A 25193-nucleotide genomic window follows, 5' to 3' on the forward strand; every position below is an offset into this window, starting at 1 on the left:
CTTTCTTTACTCAATGTTGCAACGTTTAGCGAACCCTCTATTTTCTTTATCCTTTGTCATGATGTATTACTTTCTATCTTTATATGCATTTCGCTAAAATGTATTTGCCAAGTATAGCCACAACTAATCAGACCTGTGTCTAATCCCTACAGTACTTAAAAATATCATTTACCTCTAGTTGTTTCCCTGTGTCCATAGAGTTGTTTCCCTGTGTCCATAGAGTTGTTTTCCTGTGTCAGTAGAGTTGTTTCCCTGAGTCCATAGAGTTGTTTCCCCGTGTCCCTACCTACCACGAGTTGTTTCCCTGTGTCCATAGAGTTGTTTCCCTATGTCCATAGAGTTGTTTCCCTGTGTCCATAGAGTTGTTTCCCTGTGTCCAAAGAGTTATTTCCCTGTGTCCATAGAGTTATTTCCCTGTGTCCATAGAGTTCTTTCCCTGTGTCCATAGAGTTGTTTCCCTGTGTCCATAGAGTTGTTTCCCTGTGTCCATAGAGTTGTTCCCCTGTTTCCATACCACGAGTTGTTTCCCTGTGTCCATAGAGTTGTTTCCCTGTGTCCATAGAGTTGTTTCCCTGTGTCCATAGAGTTGTTCCCCTGTGTCCATAGAGTTGTTTCCCTGTGTCCATAGAGTTGTTTCCCTGTGTCCATAGAGTTGTTTCCCTGTGTCCATAGAGTTGTTTCCCTGTGTCCATAGAGTTGTTTCCCTGTGTCCATTGTACGAGTTGTTTCCCTGTGTCAGTAGAGTTATTTCCCTGTTTGGACACGACACCTCCACCTACTGAATGTAAACAAGGCCCAACATGTTGACAGAGGGCTAAACGCGGCCGGTGAAGTGGGGTTACATAATTATCTTGATACCAACATGGCTTGTCACCTGGACCGCCTTCAAACGTTCAGTGGTGAAAATCCAAATCAGTCGAGATTAGCGCGGGAAGTCAGATTAGGGGTCGAGTTGCTGACGTCATTATCACTTTTGATTAAGTAGGTCAAGATATCGTTGACGATTTGTCACCTCTTGTTGTGATTAAATATTAGTTTTATTAATTATCTTTTGATTAATTACCTTTTTTTATATAATGACATTTTTTTTTAGAAAAAGATCTCTGTTAAACATCAATGGTAAAAATTCAGAATGTGTCACATTGTCAAATTTTTGACAAGTATAAAACAGTAACCCACCTATGAAGTAAAGTTTTTCTTTTTCTTTGGTGTCGATACATGAAGCGATTAATGGGAACAGAACTCGACGTCTTATTAAAGATGTTTTATTCTTATAGATTAAAGATGGAAAAACAGAATATGGAAACACAAAAAATTGTTTATACTGTGTCTTGACTGTGAAACATCGTTGATATTTCATATTACACATTTATATTATTGATTCAGTCTATTATGTGGAAATCTTTTGAGAACCTTGGATTTGTTTTCTATTTCACACTTGTACTTGCCGTATTACTGTTTTGTATTTCACGCTTGCTGTTTATGTTTTGTATTTCACACTTTTACTTGCCGTATTACTGTTTTGTATTTCACACTTGCTGTTTATATGTTTTGTATTTCACACTTGCCGTGTTATCTATGTATACCCGATAGACGTTGTTTACTTGTGAATTGTGTACTTGGTGACATTTGACAAATGCCGTTTACCAACCTTACACAAACTATCCTTTTTATGCGTCACATTTAACATGCAACATACACTGGGCATTTTTATTTAACCCAATTTGAAAGCAGTTGAGTTCAGTTTGGTTCAACAACAAAAAAAAACTAGCCGGTCTACGGATCCCTAATTAACCTTTCAACATAATAATATGTTTTTTTTACATAAAGATCAATTTTATCTCTCCACAGACAACTGGACCACAATCAACTAATTTGTATATCTGATGTGGCCATCAGGCACCTAAAGAACATGGAAATTTTGTAAGTCACGTGTTTAATTTGTGTCGTCATTTTTCTTACTCGTTAATTACCACAATTAATTTAAAGTTGGAAAGTTAGGAATTATTTTTTTGCAGTGTGAATGATGGATGGCCTATTTCCTTTAATATAATCTGTAAACCATACGTGGTATATGTTTACAATAGGGCTTGTAAGTCTCTTTGCTTCTCTTACTTAAAATTTGAAATGTCGTTAGCCAGGGTCAGGTGAATTCTCAAACTATCATGATCAGTTTTTACGATTTTAAATAACTTAACAACAGCGTAAGTTACTTTTATTTCTTTTTTTACCGATTTAATAAACATATTCACAATTTGTTTGAAAAATACTAGCTAGCTAGTCTGATAAGAAGTTGGTGACCTACTTACAAGCCCTATTTAGCTTGATATGTTTTTATTTTTGTTCCAAATTTTTGTGGGGGTGTGTAGAGGAGGGTCAGGTGGGTGGGATAATGTTTTAATATTTTTTTTATCGTAGTTACATGAGCAAAACAATTTAATTAGACCCCGTAAACTAATTGTATTGCCATCCATTAGCACGATTGCTCTCTTGAACTGATCGCTGTCTTTAAACTGCGCGACACCGGCTTAACGATTCACAGGCGGGGAAGGGGAAGAACTCGGGGCAGCTGATCACAGGGTACGCCAGCCTGTTTGACCCGGGTGACCTTTAGTAACACCTAGGTGGCCGTAGCGTATCACCGCATCCCAGCAAATTATCCCTCATTAGCAAATAGATCCCCCGTGTTTGTTCAGCTATCACAACCCGTTCACGCCATGAGAAAAGTCCACTCCGGCACGTAGCTGTTGTCCAAGTGTCTTCAAGTGAACAGCCCGTATCCTTGTCAGGCGAAATGTAGCCAGATTTTTTCCCATTTGAAATTTTTTTTTATTTTTTTTTTTCACGGTGGCCGTCTGACGAGAAAACAAAGTCTCGCCTGCTCTCCAGTTGTCGCGCCTGACAAACAGGTACGCCACCGGCTAACTGACCGGTACAAGTGTGAAAACACCGGCCTGCCCAAATCCTGACTTGTCACCTCAACAGGTCATTTTTTTAAGCCCGTTCTATATTTAGCGTCCGCTTGTTTTTATCACGTGATCACGCCTTGTTTACTACACATTTGAAAAGATTTTCGTGCTAATAAATTTTAATCAAGCAAATCGTCGCCCCCATATTGGGTAGTTGAAAAATTTCAAGATGTGGAATCCGTGCGACACCTCTGAGTTCATCCAGCCCTTACTGGTACCTGGCTTGAGTTGGGGAATTGTGCAGGGGTACAGCCCTAGTCCCTCTTTTCCCCACCTTATATATGAGTCTTAAAACGTAGCGAACTAGGCAATAGTTCACAAAAGTGAGTTAGGCAGCATAGCATGGTGTAAGGCAATGTACGACCGTGGGATAGGCAATATACAGCAGTGCGCTTAGCAATTACCTTCTTTTAGTTAACCTGTCGTTTAGGAAATATTCAACAGCGAACTAGGCAATTTACTTTAGTGGTCTAGGCAATTTACACCTGTATGTTAGGCAATATACAACAGTGAACTAGGCAATTTACTTCTGTCGGTTAGGCAATATACAAGAGTGAGCTAGGCAATATACAAATGTGGACTAAAATTACACCTCGTGTTTATCAAAGCGGAGCTTGAGCCAACTCATATGGCCAATATCCACCTCTTCCAATTTAATCTCGTTCTATTTTTAGAAGTTGGTTTTGGAGCACGTCTCTCATATTACACAGACCATGAACGTCACATGCAGGTAATGAGACCTGGTACCTGGACCTAATTAGGTCCCTATTCCCACCTGCCCAGGTGCCTAGTCCTGCCTCCATCGCACGCGCGCGCGGATCGACGTGTATTTACCATGCAGTCTATCACGTGTAATTTGCTCACTCCAAATTAGCCAGGTTCTGGGTGTAAACGGTGTGCTTTGAGTGCATCACGTGCCATCGACTGCAGGCTGCCGCACACATTGTAAAACTCAAGGCCCGTCCCGTACAGTGTTTAATGGCGGAGAGAATTTTTTTTTGTTTTCATTCATGGCTTTTATCGTTATATTGTTTGCGCATTTGTGTTACGTGAATTTGGTTTACAAAATCGCAGAAAGAAACTGGCGGTCTCTAATGTTAACATTTTTGAGGATTAGCAAAAAATACTTTGTACACGATGTCCAGACTAACAAAAACAACATAACCCACCTCCCAGATATCACCACCGCCTCCCCCCCCCCCCCTCGTAACAGTTCTGTAGACCTAAATCCTCTTACCCCTCCCCCGACTCCCCTTTCTTTTCATATTATAGATCTAGTTTTATCTAATGAAACAAATACTCGGATCTGAACAAACGAGGTGGGGGGGGGGGGGGGGGGGAGAAAAAACGGGTTTTAGACATCGCGCCCGTGATGACTTTCTGTTAACAGTTGCTTTGGGTAATGTTAACATTTTATGGATGTTAACATTTTAATGATGTTATAGTTAGTGTAGGTTAATTTTAACATATTGTGTATTTTTTCCCCTCAGGACGTTAAGCAACAACAACCTGATGTTAACATTTTTTGGATTTTAACATGTTATGGATGTTAACATTTAATGAATATTAACATTTTATGGATGTTAACATTTAATGGATGTTAACATTTTATGGATGTTAACATTTTATGGATGTTATAGTTAGTGACGACTAATGTTAACATATTGTGTATTTTTCCCCTCATGACGTTAAGCAACAACAACCTAATGTTAACATTTTATTGATGTTAACATTTTAAGAATGTTATAGTTAGTGACGACTAATGTTAACATATTGTGTATTTTTTCCTCAGGACGTTAAGTAACAACAACCTGACGTCAGTGTCATCCAACCTTTTTGAAAACATGAGGTTGCTGCGTATCCTGTAAGTAGTGGTTGGTTGTGATGGTAGGGTTGTGGTGGTTCGGGTGGTATTGGTTGTGATGGTGGGGTGGTATTGGTTGTGATGGTGGGGTGGTATTTGTTGTGGTGGTAGGGTTATGATGGTAGGGTGGTATTGGTTGTGATGGTGGGGTGGTATTGGTTGTGATGGTAGGGTGGTATTGATTGTGGTGGTGGGGTGGTATTGGTTGTGGTGATAGGGTTGTGGTGGTAGGATGGTAGGGTTGTGATGGTAGGATGGTATTGCTTGTGGTGATAGAATGGTATTACTTGTGGTCTTAGGATGGTATTAGTCGGGGGGTTGGGTTGTGATGGTAGGATGGTAGGGTTGTGATGGTAGGATGGTATTGGTTGTGGTGGTAGGATGGTAGGATGGTATTGGTTGTGGTGGTAGGTTGTGATGGTATGATGGTATTGGTCGTGGTGGTAGGATGGTAGGGTTGTGATGGTAGGATGGTAGGGTTGTGATGGTAGGATGGTATTACTTATCGTGTTAGGATGGCATTGGTTGTGGTGGTAGGATGGTATTGGTTGTGGTGGTAGGATGGTATTGGTTGTGCTGTATCACTCCCTACTTTCTAAGACTCTCCAATCTCCAAGGGACCAAAGTATCAGACACCCAATTTTCACCCCCCCCCCCCCCAGTGACCGAAGTATCAGACTTCCAACTTTCCAGGACCCTCCCAGGGACCCCAGTATCAGACCCCTAACTCTCCACACCCTGCAAATCATTAACATGCGTGTCGAATTCAAACAAGGGGGGCCAGTTTTGCCCGGGCCCTAATTAAACAAACTAATTAAACAAACTAATTAAACAAACAATCCCTCTCAAGTCCGCCGCTCACACTTAAGTGGAAGCACGTGCATGAGCAGCGAGTGAGCGCCTGTGCATGCAGACCGTCCGTTCCATCCCACACGAGCTCGACTTTTCTGCCGAGCTCTGTCGAGTTACGCGCTAGGAACAACACGATAACATCAACCAACTGAAGCTCTCGCAGACCCTTACATTCTGTTTACAGGGATCAAAGCTGGACATACAAATATTTAAACGGCCCCCCACCCCAACTTTTTTTTTCGTTGTGTCTTCTGAGGTTTTTTTTTTTAAATCGCTTGACAACTGCTATAGTGACGAAAACATGATTTCAAAGAACATTCTTTTGTATTTTAATTGCTATGTTAAGTTTTCCGAGAGGGGGGGGGGGGGGTAATTCTTTGAATAGAAATATTCTCAAATAAGGAAAATAGAGATACATCATAAAATATAATAATTGTGCAGTGGCGTAGCGAGGTCGGGTGTCACTCGGTGCGGCACTAAATGGTGTCACCCCCCAGAGGCATAGCGACCCTTCCCGGGGACAAACTTTCAATTTTTGATTTGCACCCCCCCCCCCCTCAAACTTTCGATTTGCACCTCTTAAAAGACTATTTAGCACTCGAATTAAGTGGAATTATCATTTTTCTCTATACATTTTGCTATTTTTTGCCTTGGTGTCACCCCCTTAAATGGTGTCACCCGGTGCGGTCCGCACCGACCCCCCCCCCCCCTTTGCTACGCCTCTGTAATTGTGTATTATTTTTAAAAATAAACCGGGAGTGATCTCCCCTAAACTTTCTCGAATATTCTTATATAAAATAACAAGGGATGGGAACTCGGGCTATAGACATGATTTTTAATCCATTTTAAATACTTAAAGTTTTAAAAATAGAATAAAATCTCGTAGACAAATTAATTGCACACCAAGTGAACGCGAAATAAAAAAGCGCATAATAGTGCGCAATATTATTATTACTTTTAAAATTTACATTAGTTTTTTGAGAAATCGGAAGTAGCGTAAAGTACTACTTCCAGTCAACGGAAATGACTCAAAATTTAATAGAAGGTAGAGAATTAGATCTTTTACTTACGTATGAAATTTCATTTATCTATCTGAAATAGTACTCAAGTTATAGGCTTTTGAAAAATTCAAAGTAGGAAAAGTACCACTTCCGGTTATCGGAAATCGCTCAAAAGTTGATACGGATCTACGATTTTGATTAAATACTTATATATGAAATTTCATCAACCTAGCTGTAACGGTACTCAAGTTATCGTGTTTACACACGGACACACACACACACACACACAGACACACAGACATACGGACAAGATTGCAAAATTATGTTTTTCCGTATCAGTGAGATGCAAAACGTCGAGATTTGCAAAAATCTCGATTTATTTTTTTTGCACGATTACAAGACTTTCTCTATACTTCGTATATACGAGAAAGTAAAAAGAAAACCAATGTAAAATTGTCCAACTACTTTTCCTGACAAATGGGTCACCAGGCAACTTCCTGTTTCCCCAGGCGCATCAACGACAACAAGCTGGTGTGTGACTGTCACCTGGCTTGGTTCGCCCGCTGGCTGAGGAAGAACCCCAGTCTAGGGATGTTCACTGAGTGCCACCAGCCGCTACACCTGAGGAACGCTGAGCTCACGGAGCTACAGGACATTGACTTCAAGTGTGATGGTAAGGACATTGTCCTCTTGTGTTTTATGTTAGGGGACATTTCTCCTCAAGTGTGATGGTAAGATACAGGACATTGTCCTAGTCTGATAAGATTTTGGACATTAAAACGGCATTGTTTGATCGGGGATAATCTTGTTAAGTGCGATGGTAAGATACAGGACATAGTCCTCTAGTCAGAAGGAATTACATTGTACATCGTCCTCTAGTCTGATGGTAGGCTATTTGGCATTGAATGTTGGTAAGATATAGAAGATAGAATGGTATGAAAGATAAACATGAGATTAATGATAGATTCCAACAGTCAGTTTTTCTAGTCTGCTAACTTACTCTCTAAGCTTAACATCATTTGTGAACTAGCCAAACGTTTGTCAGCTAACTCGCTAGACTCAACATAGACTCAACATCATCTGTGAACTAGCCAAACGTTTGTCAGCTAACTCGCTAGACTCAACATCATCTGTGAACTAGCCAAACGTTTGTCAGCTAACTCGCTAGACTCAACATCATCTGTGAACTAGCCAAACGTTTGTCAGCTAACTCGCTAGACTCAACATCATCTGTGAACTAGCCAAACGTTTGTCAGCTAACTCGCTAGACTCAACATAGACTCAACATCATTTGTGAGCTAGCCAAACGTTTGTCAGACTACTCACTGTGCACTAGCCAGGCTTTTGTACTCACCCCCAGCGTCGAGACCCCACCGTCTTATCGGCGTCATGACTAGACGCGCGACTCCGGCACCGTGGGGCGTCCCTGGCCAATCCCTTTAGTACCGCGTCATTAAACATCCCTGACCAGCGGTAGAGACTTGAATTTCCGATGCGAGCAGAGATTACCGTTTGACGAGGGGGGGGGGGGGGGTGATACTCAAAGTAAACATTCAACATTCAGCCCCGGGACAGATAATTCATGGTTTGTCTGCCAAATACGAATAATTTTAAAAACATTTAGTTTGGCTTTTTTTGTGTATGCTGATTTCATAGAAACATTCTCAAATAATAATGTAAACAGAGATTTGCTTGATTGTCTCCTATCTGATTTCGTTAACTACACACGTATTAGTTAAATCCACAGTTTGTTAAGTTAATCTCTTCATTAAGTGTTGGCTTTTTTGGGTTGTTCTCTATTCATTGATATGTCAGTAGTTAGCCAGCTTAAAGTAACATTGATTGCTACTATGTGACTCAAATACGTGTGATGCAATTAGTTAACAAATTGGGTTTTGTGAAGATTGAGCCATCACAAACCCGCGGTATTGAGGTTCAAACACTTGACGTACCAGGATTGTGTTTTAAATCTTTTGGGATTTCTAGAAACAGCTCCAGCTTTAATGTATACCTAGCATTAATTGGAAATAATTACAGTTTGGGTGGAGCTAGAAACACAACCCCTGATTGGTTGTTTGTCCTGTCATGTAATAACTTTTGTCATTTGTCATTGAAAAGGCCAGGGCTCAAATCCCGTATAGAAAGTTCAAATACCTTTTTAGAAGGTACTCTGAGTTACGTAAATCAACATTTTCAAATGTGTTGAACCAAAAGATATCGATGGGAAATAAAGATTGTTTTCTGAAGTAAAGAGATAGTCGACGTTGTGACGCTTTAGGTATGCAAATGTCGGACAAGTGTGTCGTTAGTATGTACGGCTTTCGCTTATTGATATTTAAAAAATTATGGACAGTCATAGTGTGAGTGACATAGTACCAGAGGATTTTAATTTAAAAAAAAAATAAAACCTAAATCCCTGGAGTTGATCTCTGCCTATTTATACCATAAGATTTTGATCGACAAATAAAAACTAGTCACGCCACGTTGATCTCTGCCCATTGAAACAATATTATTGTGGTTAAAAATAATTGTTTCTTGTTGATCTCTGCCCCTTTGTATCAAAAGATTTTGGTCCACAAAAAACGAATCGCTTTACGTTGATCTCTGCCCTTTTATACCATAAGAATGTGGTAACAAATAATCGCTTCTTCTTGATCTCTGCTGTTTTGTACCAAAATATTTTGGCTAAAAATAATTGTTTCTTGTTGATCTCTGCTGTTTTGTACCAAAATATTTTGGTTAAAAAATATTTGTTTCTCCTTGATCTCTGCTGTTTTGTACCGAAATATTTTGGTTAGAAAATAATTGTCTCTCGTTGATCCCTATCAGCCACGTTTGAGAACCGGCACGCCGTGGAATGTGTGGAGGAGAACCTCTGTCCCAGACAGTGCCGCTGTGTGGACGGCATCATCGACTGCAGAGATAAGGGCTTGACTCAAATTCCAGAGAACATTCCAGAGTCTGTTATTGAGATGTAAGTTGTTTTTGTTGTTTTTTTTTTAATCTGGCTTTGTTTCGTTTTATCATAACAAGCAAAGTGTGGCTTTGTTGCATTTTACTTTATTAAGAAAAATAAATCATTGTATGTGTATTGGACAAGCGCTATTTCAGGTTCACTGAAAAAAAAAATGTTTGAATAGGAAAGCCTCTTATTAGACCCTGATGTAAAAACTAATTGGATTTCTATCGACTTACACTAATCAAATATTCATTTAACTGATATTGCTGATAAAAACACTAAACCTTTATGTGTTGTACACTATTGATTTATTATCAATACTAATTATGTTAATAAATCGATACCTCAATTAAACGTATTGAATTAAGATACTGATTAATGGCATATTAGCGATAGTAATTATATAGCTAAATAATAAGTAGAAAGCAAATTATGGTTGTATTTAAATGTTTTACATGCAAAATGAATAATTAAGTGGAAGAACACTTCTAATAGTGTTATTCACAAACTTTTGGTTATCAAAAACGGCACAGCAATCAATCAAAAGTCACGTTAATTAAAAATCAATGTAATCAATCAAAAACATTAAATCGATCAATGTTATCAATTTTTAAAAAATCAACTTACTCAAACAATGATGTAATCGATAAAAAGAACATTGTAATCAATCTAAAACAATATAATCGATTAAGATTAAGACTACTAAAATCAATCAATTATCAAAAACTCATCCAAGTTCCCAAATCGCCGTCCGGAAATTATTTTCTTCCAAACCTGCCGTTATCGCCCCATCGTCTTGTCCAAGGGCAACCTTGACCTCTGCATGACCTGGTGTGGTGGACACCCTCACAGCTTGGTGTAATGGAACATGGAGCCAGCCCTGTCAATACAACCCAGGCTCGTTCTGGAAATGATAAAAATCTCTTACACATCCGCTAGACCAGTGGTTCTTAACCTTTCTAGGGGTACCGAACCCCACACGTTTCATACGTTCATTCACCGAGCCGTTCTTAATAATTCTATCGTTCGCATTGACAAAATCCGATCGTGAATCACATGAGTCAGGTGTGTGTCTTGACCTCCGCCGAACCAATGAGTCTAACTCACCGAACCCTAGGGGTTCGATCGAACCCTAGTTAAGAACCTCTACTCTAGTGGCTACCAGGCAGCCATAGCTTTTACAACCTAACCCAAACATGTCCTTAAACTTAGAGTTCCCCATTGTAAATTTAGTCTTTCTTTCAAGAAGAGTACCCAACCTAACCTTAACATTCCCTTATACTTGAGATTCCCCATCCTAAATTTAGTCGTTCCTTCAACTATGGTACCCATGCTAATTCGAACCTTTCCTTAAATTAACGGGGTCCCTACTCTAACCCTGAACAGCACTTAAACTTACGGCTTCCCCATCCTAAATGTAATACTTCCGTCAACAATGATACTCGCCCATACATTTTTACTTTCTCGTATATACGTAGTATAGAGAAAGTATTGTAATCGTGCAAAAAAAAAATCGAGATTTTTACAAATCTCGACGTTTTACACCTCACTGATACGGAAAAACATAATTTTGCAATCTTGTCCGTATGTCTGTGTGTGTGTGTGTGTCTGTGTGTGTGTCTGTGTGTCCGTGTGTAAACACGATAACTTGAGTACCGTTACAGCTAGGTTGATGAAATTTCATATATAAGTATTATATCAAAATCGTAGATCCGTATCAACTTTTGAGCGATTTCCGACAACTGGAAGTGGTACTTTTCCTACTTTGAATTTTTCAAAAGCCTATAACTTGAGTACTATTTCAGATAGATAAATGAAATTTCACATGTAAGTAAAAGATCTAATTCTCTACCTTCTGTTAAATTTTGAGTAATTTCCGTTGACCGGAAGTAGTAATTTACGCTACTTCCGATTTCTCAAAAAACTAATGTAAATTTATTAAGTACTAATACTATTGCGCACTATTATACACACCTTTATTAGGCGTTCGCTTGGTGCGCAATTGTTTTTTACTGAGATTCTATTCTATTTTTAAAAGTTTCAGTATTTAAAATGGATTAAAAATCATAACTATATCCCCAGTTACCATCCCCTGTTGTTTTATATAAGAATATTCGAGAAAGTTTAGGGGAGATCACTACCGGTTTATTTTAAATATATTTAAAAAGCACATGACAATTTATAATTGTGGATCAAATCCTTTAAATAAACATTTTTACTACGCTTCCAACTTTCCTGAATATTTTTACAACTAAATTACACCATAACACAGAAACTGACCCGGCCCGCTAGACTACTAAATACTTTTACTAGGTTTCCAACTTCCTAATAAAATTATTTTTCTACAACAAAATTCCAGTCAAACACAGAACCTGATACCGCGCGCTAGACTACTAAAACAAATAAAAACTAACTTTTCTACAGGTAGACGCCATACTGTAAAAAAAAAAAACTCGTGAAATAATGTTATCAAAAGTAAATTCTCATTTTATCAGGAGACTCTCCTTCATAAATTTCCTCACCTTCCCTCTAACGTGTAGTTATTGATATCTTGTTTAATGGAACAGGTTTGTATAAAAAATATTTCACATGTTATTGAAGGGAGAAATTGAAATTGCAGACATCTAATGTTTCATTATATACATTCCTCAACATTTATGTTACATTTTATGTCGGAGATTTAAACTCCAAGAGCTAAGCTGTTTGACAGTATTAGTTCGAACGTGCCTTAACATACACGTGGTTTCGGTATAGATCTAGACAACAACACGTAGCTTTAATTTAAACCGTACTCTCTCTAAAAAAAAACCAAGACGTTTGTATATATTTTTTCTGATACAGCAAGTACGCTATGTTGTGTACTTTAAAACTGACAGACTGCAGGCTTTCTTTCGTTGTGTGGTGCTGTTAATCCCACAGTATGTACATAATCCAACTGATGGGTCTAACTCGTAAGTGATCATGTGATTCGAGTACAAGTTAAACCGGTTAATGAATCGTGTGACTGCTGAGCTACTGACCAATATCTTACCAAGAGTAACCAAACCGCTGCCTTTTTAAATTTCCCGACTCAGTCGTTTAAAGTCATACGAGTCAGACGTTTAATCCGATTGAATGTGCAACGTTCCTATTCTGAGAACATGGGTCGGGGTCGGATGAGAAAATCGTGGGGCCTACACGGCGGACTACGACCCCTGGAGTACCAGCTGAGGTTGGGTGACCTTTGGTACAGGAACTTCAGATTTCTGGTTCAAGGGTCAAAGGTGAACTGGCGCATCTTCCAGACATTAGCTGCCCTGTGGTTAGACGATAGGAGTCGGTAATGTGTAATATTACACGGTCGGTAATCTGTAATATTACACCTTCAGTTATTTGTAATATATCGTCGGTAATTCGTATTATTATACCGTCAGTATTGTGAAATATTATATCATCGGTAATGTATATAATACACCTTCAGTATTGAGTGATATTAAATCGTTAGTTATGTGTAATCATGCACCATTGGTTATGTGTAATATTACACGATGGCTAATACTACAACATCGGTTATCTGTTACATTAAACCTTCAGCTGTATGTAATGTCTCACCGTCTGTTACATGTAATGATACACCTTTTTGGGTTTATTATTACACCGTCTAATACCTGTAAAATTACACATTTTTTTAGTTTACTATTACACCGTCTAATACCTGTAATATTATACATTTTGTTAAAGGTACTATTACACCGTCTAATACCTGTAATATTACACCTTCGGTTATGTGCAAATTGGTTGTGTGAAATAAAAATCGGTATCAAAGACAAAATAAAACAAAAGTCAATGATGAATTAAGCTTGATTATTATCTCGAATTTTACTAATTATTAGGACCTAATTCAGTATTAGATACCAAGAATACTGCAAATGTATTTCAGGTTCACTGAAAAATATGTTTTTGGGCATAAAAATACTTATTCTTTATAACTGTTACAACTAAGAGATGCAAACCACTTACATATGTGAAAGACTTGAACTCCGATACAAAGGAATTTCTCGTAACATGAGCATTAGACACCCTTTCCTCCACTCATAGATCTACACCTGAGAGGTTGCTTTCTTTTCTTACATTTTTTTTTGTCACTCATCCCACTAATTTCACGCTATTTTTACCATTTAAAATATCGCCATTTTTGGTGACGCAAGGACAGGTGGAGTAGGAAACGCAACCAACTTTTTGAATATCCGACATGAGAATCGATTTTTTTTTCTGCAACATTTTTGCTGTCAATTTCTGTTGCTGCAGATTATTTACTGCGAAAATGGAGCCATAATTCTTCCCTTTTCCGCCTAGTTAGGCGCCCGAAAGGGTGCCACAGCAAGTAATAGAGAAATCAGGGCCTGGGGTTCATAAACTATGGACTCGACGGTTCTCAAGTTGTAGGGTTTGCTTACATAAGGTTATCTTTTCCTTTGGGTTGCTTACATGAAGATATCGTTTTCTAGACGGGTCCTACATTGTTTATATAAAAAAATTAGGTTCATATTTTTTTTATATTTTAGAACAATACATCATCCTTACGAAGTTGTTGTTGGGGGGGGGGGGGGGGATTAAATGCTGATATCGTTGTTAGAGTTAGGATAGCAGTTAGAGTCCACTATAGGTTCAGAATTGGGATTTGATCATGGCTAAAGTTAAGGTTATGATTATGGTAGCGTATTAGTAAAAAAAAATATACTTGAAATTTCATTAAGATGTTTAAATAAGAACGGGAATTATTTTTTTATCATCTCTTTAAATCATCGCCGTAGTTATCTAATCTCCACATCGAAGAGTTTCAATGTGAGGTAAGGCTTGAATGATTTGAGAACCCCTATTTGGATGCTGGGGATATTTTTTTATTGTTCAAAGGCTAGAATGTGGGTGCAGTTCATCGCGAGTACAGAGATCTACGATTGTACCAGATGAAATAAACAGCCAATCAGAAACAGGAAAATAGATTATACATTTTCCGCGGGATTCGCGCAAAATGCGGCTCGAGCGAGAAACACGCTCCCTCCACCGAGATGCTCGCGGTGGCGGCAATAAAAACATCCCGTCATACTTAGCGCACTCAGCTGCAGGTTGAGAGTGAAGAGTTCCTCTGCTACACGGCAGGTGAACCAACGAGCACCGTCGGGGGATCATTGGGGGAGATTCTCATTGTTGTTGTTTTATTTCAGCCGGCTGGAGGAGAACCACATCACTCAAGTTCCTGCGAGGGCATTTGCCGACTTAACCAGTTTGAAAAGAATGTAAGTGTCTGGAGAAGTCGTGCCCTGCACTACAGTTTGGCGCGTAAATTGTCTCGTGTAGAGCGTCTTCCTGTTTGGTTTTGTGTTTTACCTTTAGCCTCAGTTATGTGTGTTGGTGTACTCACAAGACGAATACATCCAGACTATGTAGAATTAAAAATTCACGATGGAAATCATTTTAATGATGTTTATTTCAGCATTGTTTTACTCTGCTTTTAATTTCACGAAACAATTAATATTTTGCTTTTTTATTTTTGTTTTGTTCGATTTTTAAACATAAGAGGCAAGCTGCCCTCAGAATTCAAAAGTTCTTCAAACAAAAATAAGTTCATTTAAAAAAAAACAAGATGGGACAGCCCTTTCCTACTTTACGTACCCCAACAAATGCTGGGTACGTAATAAAGCTGATTGGAACTTTGACTCTTCTAACCAAATAATTCTAAGGTTCTATTTGGAATTATTGCCCAGTGACTCCTCTATTTATAGAACATCGTTCACTAACTCACGACCCCCCACCCACCCTCTCTTAAACTTCAAATAATATACCGCGGTCAGTTTGTTTTAAAACTGTTAGCCTTATCTTGTTTTGGTTGAGATATCTGCCCGGGGTCCCGGTAAAGTGGCGAAACACTGGGTAAACATCTCGCTTTAATTAAATAACTATCATGTAAGAAAATCTTTTTAAAACTTACAAAATTAACTTTATTATGTCCTTTATTAAATGACTACTATGTATACGAAAAAATCTTTCCTCAGCCTGTAAAATCAACTGTATTCTATCCTCTATCAAATGACTATCTTGTATCCAATAAACTATTTTTCCAGCCTGTAAAATTTATTTTATCCATTATGAAACGACTATCATCTATACATCAAACCTCCCAGCTTGTAAAATTAACTTTATTTTATCCATTATTCAACGACTATCATCTATACATCAAACCTCCCAGCTTGTAAAATTTACTTTATTTTATTCATTATTCAATGACTATCCTGTATGCATAAAATCTTCTCCCCTCCTATAAAACTAACTTTACTGTGTTCCAGAGATTTGGGCAACAACCAGATATCCTACATTGCTCCCGATGCCTTCTCGGGCCTACATTCACTAAACTCTCTGTAAGTCTTGTACATATGTGTTTGTTATTAAAGAGTTCCCTCCTAATAAAGCGCATTGCGTTAAGCCAGAAGTCCAATCCCAGAACGAAACGCACGTTTTTACTAAGTTTATTCAATACGTTATACTCTAAAGTTATCTTAAATTTTAAAGAATCAGCGAATTTTTATAACTGTTAAGTACCCTTGTAAGTTTTTTTCTGTATATAAATGAAGTATTCTTGGCTTAATGGAGTAATCCCCTCCTTTCAATACACTTGAAAGTTTTAATCCGTTAAATAATATAAAGTATCAAAGCATTCTCAAGCCCAATTCCAAGTTTTTCACCTGACCCGCCTTTGTTATTCTACCTTAGGGTCTTGTACGGGAACAAGCTGAAGGAGCTACCCCCCGGGCTGTTTAATGGGCTGACTTCCTTGCAATTACTGTAAGTTTTTTAATGGACGTTTCTTTCTGGTTTACAATTGGTTTGAGTGTCCAATTTTTGTGTGAGTGACTCACTTAGAGGGGAGCGAACTCGGTTAAAAGGTTTTAATTTTGTACTTATCTAGGCAACAGGTTCGGTGTATGGGTGTGCTGGAGTGGTGGTGTATGTGTGTAGATTGGTTGTGTAATGTGTGAGTGCTGTTATGTTATTATATCGTGTGTTGTTATGTGTAGATTTGTTGTGTAATGTGTGAGTGGCTGTTATGTTATTATATCGTGTTGTTGTGTGTGGATAAGTTGTGCTATGTGTGAGTGCTATTATGTTATTATATCGTGTTGTTATGTGTAGATTTCTTGTGTAATGTGTGAGTGCTGTTATGTTATTATATCGTGTATGTTGTGTGTAGATTAGTTGTGTTAAGTGTGAGTACTGTTATGTTATTATATCGTGTTGTTGTCTGTAGATTTGTTGTGTTATGTGTGAGTACTGTTATGTTATTATATCGTGTTGTTATGTGTAGGTTACTTGTGTTATGTGTGAGTGTTGTTATGTTATTATATCGCGTGTTGTTATGTGTATGTTACTTGTGTTATGTGTGAGTGTTGTTATGTTATTATATCGTGTGTTGTTGTTTTAAGATGTGTTATGTTATGTGTGAGTGTTATGTTATTATATCGTGTGTTGTTATGTGTAGATTTGTTGTGTAATGTGCGAGTGCTGTTTGATCAATATATGTATAATGCTATGTGGTTGTATCGTGTGTTGTTGTGTGTATTGTTTGTGTGGCGTGTGTGTAATATGTGTTAGCGGTTTGTTTGTTTTTTTATTTTTGTAAATATTATGTATAGGATGTTGAAATAAGGGTGTGGTGATGTGTGTCCGATGTGTGTGATGTTGTGTGGGAATGTTTTCAGGTCTGCTAGGGGATATATTTGGTGTTCTGTTTTGTACTTGGTGTATGTTAATTTCGGTATATTTTATTTCAAACGAAGTATCAAGTATTTGTTTTAAAATACTAGTTATTTGTTGTTGTTTACTTTCTCGTATATACGAAGCATAGAGAAAGTCTTGTAATCGTGCAAAAAAAAAATCGAGATTTTTACACCCCACTGATACGGAAAAACATAACTTTGCAATCTTGTCCATATGTCTGTGTGTCTGTAAACACGATTACTTGAGTACCGTTACAGTTAGGTTGATGAAATTTCATATATAAGTATTTTATCAAAATCGTAGATCCGTATCGACTTTTGAGCTATTTTCGATAACCGGAAGTGGTACTTTTTTACTTTTAATTTTTCAAAAGCCTATAACTTGAGTAATATTTCAGATAGATAAATGAAATTCCACATGTAAGTAAAAGATCTAATTATCTACCTTCTATCAAATTGTGAGTAATTTCCGTTGACCGGAAGTACTAATTTACGCTATTTCCAGTTTCTCAAAAAACTAATGTAAATTTATAAAGTACTATTAATATTCCGCACTATTATGCACATTTTATTTGGCATTAACTGGTGTGCAATTCTTTTTTTCTACGAGATTTTATTCTATTTTAAAAAGTTTAAGTATTTAAAATGGATTAAAAATCATGTCTATATTCCGAGTTTTTAAAAAAAGAATATTCGAGAAAGTTTAGGGGAGATCGCTCCCGGTTTTTTTTTTATATCATTATTGGTAGAAGTTGTATTTTTTTAAACATATATGTACAACATGTGTGTTTTATTTAGTTTTGCTGGAGAATTTATACAAAATTTAAAAAGAAACGCTGGTACTTTGCCGTCCTTACACTAATGAATATTCTATCGGAATTAGCTCCTATTGCACTATCTATTACAGTGTAGTCAGGCGAACGGCGTCGTAACACCAGCCCTTGAGATTACTTTTAGAATCTTTTGACTAGAGTTATCGTCCTTTGTTATGCTTAAATCATATTTATAGTCATTTTTTCTTCCCCTCTTGTTACTATTTCACTATTTTCCCACGTTTTCTTTAACTTGCTTTCTCTGTTTGTCTGTTTTTCCAATCCAATCTTGCGATCGAAATTTCTGGCACTTCCCAGTTAGCTAGCGCGCTGAAATTTTCAGGGAAGCTTTCTTTTGGATGACCATAGAATATTCAATAGTTATTATTACTAAATTGATAAATGGAAACATTTTATTGAGCATTTTAGACCGCTATATAATCTATATATATATAATTCTCCTCTGCGAGCCATTAGAAAAAAAACGAGCGACGCGTACCTCGCGCGCAGTGAAGCGAACGATCCCACTTCGCCACAGGCTTAGGGGCAGATAATTTAGTTTGAACCGAGTTTAAACTTACAGGAGGTAGGCCAGTTTGGGGGAGACGATATGGTCGAGTGGTTGGGCACACGATTGCTATCTCACTCGACACGGGTTCAAATCTATGTGTTCTAGTCAGTAACCAGCCCTCGTCCTAACCGCTATCAACTAACCTCTGACAATCATTCACTTGCGATTGAGACCGAAGAAGAAAGGGTCTCTCGTTTTTTACGAGTTGTCTTTTTACGAGTTGTCTTCGTTTACCCAAAAAAAAAGTGAAAAGATAAAATCGATAGCAAGATTTCAATGCAAACAAACAGACAAAGACTAAAAAGTAGAAAATAATAATCATTAAAAAAGTTTTAAAAAACCCACGTTTTCTGATTGAACTAAAAAGTAGAAAATAAATGTTATACATCACAATAATGCAAGCGATCACTCTACTATAAGCGATCAAAAACGTGGGGCGCCGTGATTTTCTTACAGTTTCTAATACTGTTGACTCTCTACAAGCTCCCTAATAAAAGTCAATAGTATTATCTAATCAATAGTAATATAACTTTTACTTCGGCGCCCCACGTTTTTCATCGCTTATAGTAGAGTGATCGCTTGCATTATTGTGATGTATAACATTTATTTTCTACTTTTTAGTTCAATCAGAAAACGTGGGTTTTTTTTTTAACTTTTTTAATGATTATTATTACCCTACCGTTCTTCGTCATTTTAGTCAAGAATGTGCATTGATTAAAACAATTTTGCTTGTGTTCTGTGTATTTCATTTTCATATAGTTTTTTTTTTTTTTTTTTTTTTTTTTTTTTTTTTTTTTTTTTTTTTTTTTTTTTTTTTACAAATAACTTGGACCAGCGCCCTCTGGTATAAAATAAACCCTTTAAAGTACCATGTCTATTTATTGTGCAGATAAAGTAGAGTTTATCTGAATTAGCATATAATGCTAGTAAAGTAAGTAAGTAAAGTTTCCCTTTCAAACCTGATGGTCTATGGGGCAAGTGAAGTAGAGCTCACTTGTTTCTGTTACCTCGGCATATGAAGAGATAGTGTGGTCAGCACTATGCCCAGCCGCCTTTACTTTCCCTAACGCGAGTTAGGCATCCATCAGAGTTGGGTGGACTGACTTGAACCCGGATTCGAACTCGAGACTTACGGGTTAGCAGTTCAGCTCTCTACCGCTAGACCACTCCGTCCCATATAATGCTATCAATAAGGAAAATACCGGTGTTCTTGTCCAGCTTGGAAATGTTTGAGATAGACCTAAGGTTAACTACACGGTTAGGATTATATTTATAGTTAGATTTAGGCTTAGAGCTAAGAGTGGATTAATTTACAAAACGACTTGTCCTATAATTGCTGCATTAGGGTAGAGTACAATGTTGTTTAAAGTTAGATAGGCTACTTATTTAAATGTTCTACACTGTTTATATTTGACAATAACTGCTAACTTATGAGCGTTCATTATAAGGTTGTTTTTTTTTATCCTGTCGTGTTGAAATGAATTTATTTTAAATGTTTTATCCCCAGTCTTTTAAATGCCAACAAACTCAGTTGTGTAAGAGTCGACGCTTTCAAGGATTTGACAAGCCTTAATCTCTTGTAAGTTTGGCTTGTTTGAACACATTTTTATCTGGCATTGTTTTTCGTTCAGGAAATATTTGAAATTGTTACATTTTTATTAGCCCTGTACTGCTGTGTGTTAGTTCATTATTTTGAAATATCGTCTAGTATAAAGCATCTTTTTTTCATACAGCTTTAATTTAATAGCATAGATTTCTTAGGTATTATTCTTTTCTTTAGTCTTGAAATCAATGTTGTTGTTTATTTTGTTCCTGTCAATTTTATGGTACATCCTATTTTAGTCCATTATTTTATTAGTGTCCATTTTATTATGGTCCAATGTAAATATAATATTTTTTTTTGGATAGACAATATACAGGCATAGCAAAGAGTACTGATTTTTTAAAGAATTTGATCACTCTTAGTAATACCTTTCCAGTTTATGTTTCTTTTTTAAAATGTCGTCCTCATACAGTTATGTTTTATACATGTATTTAATTACTATAGGCCTATATTATATCCTTTGTTCTTTTTGTATTTGTGTAACAAAGTCTATTCATCATATCCCTGTATCTTCCTCTCATATATTTGTATATTTATAATGTCCCCATTATATACCGGTGTATCTTCATCTCATATTTACTAAAAATGTTTTTTGTAGATCTCTTTACGACAACAACATCCAATCACTGGCCAACGGGACATTTTCGCCATTGGTCAAAATTCAAACCATGTAAGTAACCATGGTTAATATATCGTTTTGATCCTTAAATGTAGTTATTGTTGTTTTTTTTTAGTTAACATTCAAATATGGCTATAAAATTGATTTAAGTTGATTAAATATATTTAATTTTTACTAACCCAATTTATAAATTAAATGCCCCTGTAGAATTATAAAAGTAAGCCCATGTTTTACAAAATACTTTCTAAAGAAAACGATGTAAAAAGTTTATATTTTCATTACAAAAGAAAGTTTTAATTCTCGATTTACTCAATTATTTTGAAACTAGATATTTTGACTTTTTTTTTACGAATGTCAGCTTTTGGTTTAGAAACTGTGTCAAAATTCTTACAACTAAATAGTTTAAAGAAAGCAAAATGAATAAAGAATAGAAGTGTGTTGTGCACAGGCCAGATTTTTTTAAAAACTGCACACCAAATCAGTTTGACAATTTTACGAGACGTGAAAACACCTCGCTCCACTCATATATTCTCAAAAGTGACAATTTTAAACTGTATAAAATTACACCCAGACACTAAACATAATCTTTATTGCCGCGCAGACAGACTTGCTCTGTGGCACGCAGCTTCGGTGTAGCTGGGGCTTAGTCAATAAAACAAAGGAATTTTTAGATTCAGCTGAATTCGTTGTGGGAGCTTAGGGCTTGTGTTACGGGAAAACAGTAACTCGGGAATAGCTTCGAACTTTATAGCTAGTAACATGAAAAGTAATTAAATTAATAACAATACTTTCTATTTTTGATAATTAGCTTCAATATGTATGAATAAATATAGTTTTATTAATTATTTTTTAAATTTATTTTATATATATATATATATATATATATATATATATATATATATATATATATATATATATATATATATATATATATATATATATATATATATATATATATATATATATTTAGCCTATATATATATATATATATATATATATATATATATATATATATATATAATTTATATATATTTAGCCTATATATATATATATATAGTATATATGTATGTATATACTAGTTTCAACATCAAGCCTATTACCACTGTGGGATGAAATAATAGAAATAATGTACAATGCAACAATGCCCGTTCCCGTTTAAGAAAATAATTTATGGAACGCAAAAGCCAGATGACAAACGTCCATATAAACAGGCTCCTGTTACATGGGGGATTAAACAAGGACGCGGAGTTAAATTTATGGCCCCAAGTTCAGAGAAAATTGTCTTGGGTTTTATTAGGTATTTTACTAAGCTGAGCCGTATATGTGATGTTATTAGATATGGCTAGAACTCAAGGGAAACCGGGGCTGTATGCGAGGCATCTTTAAGCACTTGAAGCCTGGGTTTGAGATTATATTCTCGTCTTTATGTTAGATGGGAAATATAATTTAGCTGTTATAACTACAGACGAGGTGAAGAGTAAGTCGAGCGCCCCCTCGAGGGTCGGTGTGTTTTAGGGAGTGGACCGGCCATAACTTGGCCGAAGTGGGCCCAGGTTGGGGTGATTTCCCTTGAGAGCCGGACATTCACTCCATGCAAATGAATGGCCGTGTTTAATGGGGAAATGAAATGCGAGATTTGGATCATTTCGTGTTGGGGGGAGGGGGTTGAAACTTGGGTGGGCATTTTTGGTGAGTTTCTTTGAATAGTAGTAAAGTTTAATTAAGTGTTTGAACTCGTGCATGCTAATATGCGGGTCAGGGGTTAATTCTTCAATGGTTGTAAAATTATATTTGTGCATGTCAGAAATTAATGCGATAAATCCATGGGTTTGTGTTAATTCAGTAGAAAGAAGTTAATTGGATTATTTCACGTCAGATCCGTTTCGGGGATAGATTATCTCTAAGCCTAAAACACTTAATCCACTATGACATCTATCGTCGTGTGAGTCGAGCGATGCATTATTATAAACACTCTCTTTCATAACTTTACGGAATGTTCTATGGAAGAAAGCGTTACCATGACAGTGAAGTCAGATGGGGAAAACATTAGCAGAGGTCGTGTGGGTAAATGAAAAGTTTTTCACGGCTAATTTTTTGTTGCCTGCCACTTGCGTATTTATTTGTGTTGCTCAGGGAAACAGAACTCCGCGGAAGGAGAACAGACTCACTTTGTCCCGGCGTCCTTAGTTGCTGGGGAAGATTTTCAAAACGAAATACATCGAACAAAATAAAAGTTAAAAATAGTAAATCGAAATATCTAGGAAAAGCTTGCTATGACAGCTGAGGGTAGTAAATATGTAATTTATGTCAAGAAAATTTAAATAGTTACACAGAAGAATCTTTATTTTAAAAAGTTAAAGGTTTGGAAGATAGGAATGAAATGAAAAGCAACATCGCATCTTGAATCTATCCCAAAATTCACCCAGCAGGTATATTGATTCCAGTGTCATTTGTTTTAAAATTAAAATAAATAAATAAAAACCTTCTAATTCTGCATCTTGTAAGAAATCTTCGGGCTTAAACTAAATAGACTAATCAAGTGAATACTGTATTTATGCAGCTACGATTTATTTAATTCGTATGTGTTGCTAGTTCTGCAACATTAGTTCCTTCTGTATACAGTTTAGTATGATTTATTTCATGCGTATATATTGTTCTTTCTGCAGCATCGCTTTATTTGTATACAACTTAGCGTGATTTATTTCATGTGTAGGGTCCGTATATTGGTGGTTCTGCAATATCGCTTTATTTGTATACAACTTCGTGTGATTTATTTCATGTGTAGGGCCCGTATGTTGATAGTTCTGCAACATCTTTTTATTTGTAGCCATCTTAGTATGATTTATTTCATGTGTATATATTGCTAGTTCTGCAAATTGCTTGAGTTATACCCAGCTTGGGTCTGCACTAGTAAACAAAACCGTACCAAAACGGCGTGTCCATTTATCAGTAACCAAAGGCTCATAAATTAGCCATTATGCGGCATTTAATTAACCATATCTGTACTAATTAGCTTTTCTTATCGCCATTTTTTGACCATTAGCCTGTGGTGTGGGGGAGTGTGGCTAATCGGTGTCATTGACACTAGACTGGTTGGGGAATTTCCGAACGACTGAAGATGTTTGCCCGGGAAATGTAGCGCGTCGATGTCTTTAGTTACTTTCGCTTTGTAAATAAAGGATAGAGCACATAATGCGAGGCTCATTGTTCTGTGGGATGAGGGTCTAAATTTGATAGATAATACGAAGAGGGTGTTCATGGCTTTGTGATATAACGTTATGTGGTATGGAGTGGTGGGTAAAAATGTTTTATTTATATGTTAAACAATATGGAGGACTATCAATCCGAGAGGTCTTGTCAGAATGAGTAATTCTTTTTTCCCTTACTTTGTTTTCGTATGAGCCCGATACCTGTCCATGAACCATCGAAATGTTTCACCAACTCTAATTATTCTATGACCCAGCCGCATGGCCAAAAAAAAACTAAACTTTACCCTAACTGTACATTTTCTATGAACCCACTAAATTTTATCCCCTCTATATTTTCTCTGACCCAGCCATCTGGCCAGGAACCCACTAAATTTTACCCCAACTCTATATTTTCTCTGACCCAACCACCTGGCCAGGAACTCATTAAATTTTACACCAACTCTATATTGTCTATGAGCCAGCCATCTGGCCAGGAACCCGCTAAATTTTACCCCAACTCTATATTTTCTCTGACCCAACCACCTGGCCAGGAACTCACTAAATTTTACACCAACTCTATATTGTCTATGAGCCAGCCATCTGGCCAGGAACCCGCTAAATTTTACCCCCTCTATATTTTCTCTGACCCAGGGACCCACTAAATTTCCCCCCAACTCTATATTTTCTCTGACCCAGCCACCTGGCCAGGAACCCACTAAATTTTACCCCCTCAATATTTCCTCTGACCCAGGAACCCGCTAAATTTTACCCTAACTCTATATTTTCTCTAACCCAGCCACCTTGCCAGGAACCCGCTAAATTTTACCTTAACTCTATATTTTCTCTGACCCAGGGACCCACTAAATTTTACCCCAACTCTATATTTTCTCTGACCCAACCAACTGGCCAGGAACCCACTAAATTTTACCCCAACTCTATATTTTCTCTGACCCAGCCACCTGGCCAGGAACCCACTAAATTTTACCCCAACTCTATATTTTCTC

The 25193-nt window shown here is 36.9% G+C and overlaps 1 protein-coding gene across 4 annotated transcripts in view; it reads left to right on the plus strand.

Moving 5' to 3' along the window:
* The window catches only part of LOC131951840 (slit homolog 2 protein), a 120930-nt gene that overhangs the window by 76156 nt on the left and 19581 nt on the right, over nucleotides 1-25193 (plus strand). For all 4 annotated transcript variants that reach the window (XM_059314239.1, XM_059314242.1, XM_059314240.1 and 1 more), the window contains exons 7-15: nucleotides 1852-1923; nucleotides 4762-4833; nucleotides 7196-7359; nucleotides 9516-9660; nucleotides 14850-14921; nucleotides 15969-16040; nucleotides 16393-16464; nucleotides 20287-20358; nucleotides 20981-21052. In XM_059314239.1, coding sequence (XP_059170222.1) covers nucleotides 1852-1923; nucleotides 4762-4833; nucleotides 7196-7359; nucleotides 9516-9660; nucleotides 14850-14921; nucleotides 15969-16040; nucleotides 16393-16464; nucleotides 20287-20358; nucleotides 20981-21052 — 813 coding nt within the window. The remainder of the gene's footprint in view (nucleotides 1-1851; nucleotides 1924-4761; nucleotides 4834-7195; nucleotides 7360-9515; nucleotides 9661-14849; nucleotides 14922-15968; nucleotides 16041-16392; nucleotides 16465-20286; nucleotides 20359-20980; nucleotides 21053-25193) is intronic.

The sequence above is a fragment of the Physella acuta genome, unplaced genomic scaffold (assembly GCF_028476545.2).
Source record: "Physella acuta isolate Inbredline_101_S28 unplaced genomic scaffold, ASM2847654v3 ptg000831l, whole genome shotgun sequence".
NCBI classification, from domain to species: domain Eukaryota; kingdom Metazoa; phylum Mollusca; class Gastropoda; family Physidae; genus Physella; species Physella acuta.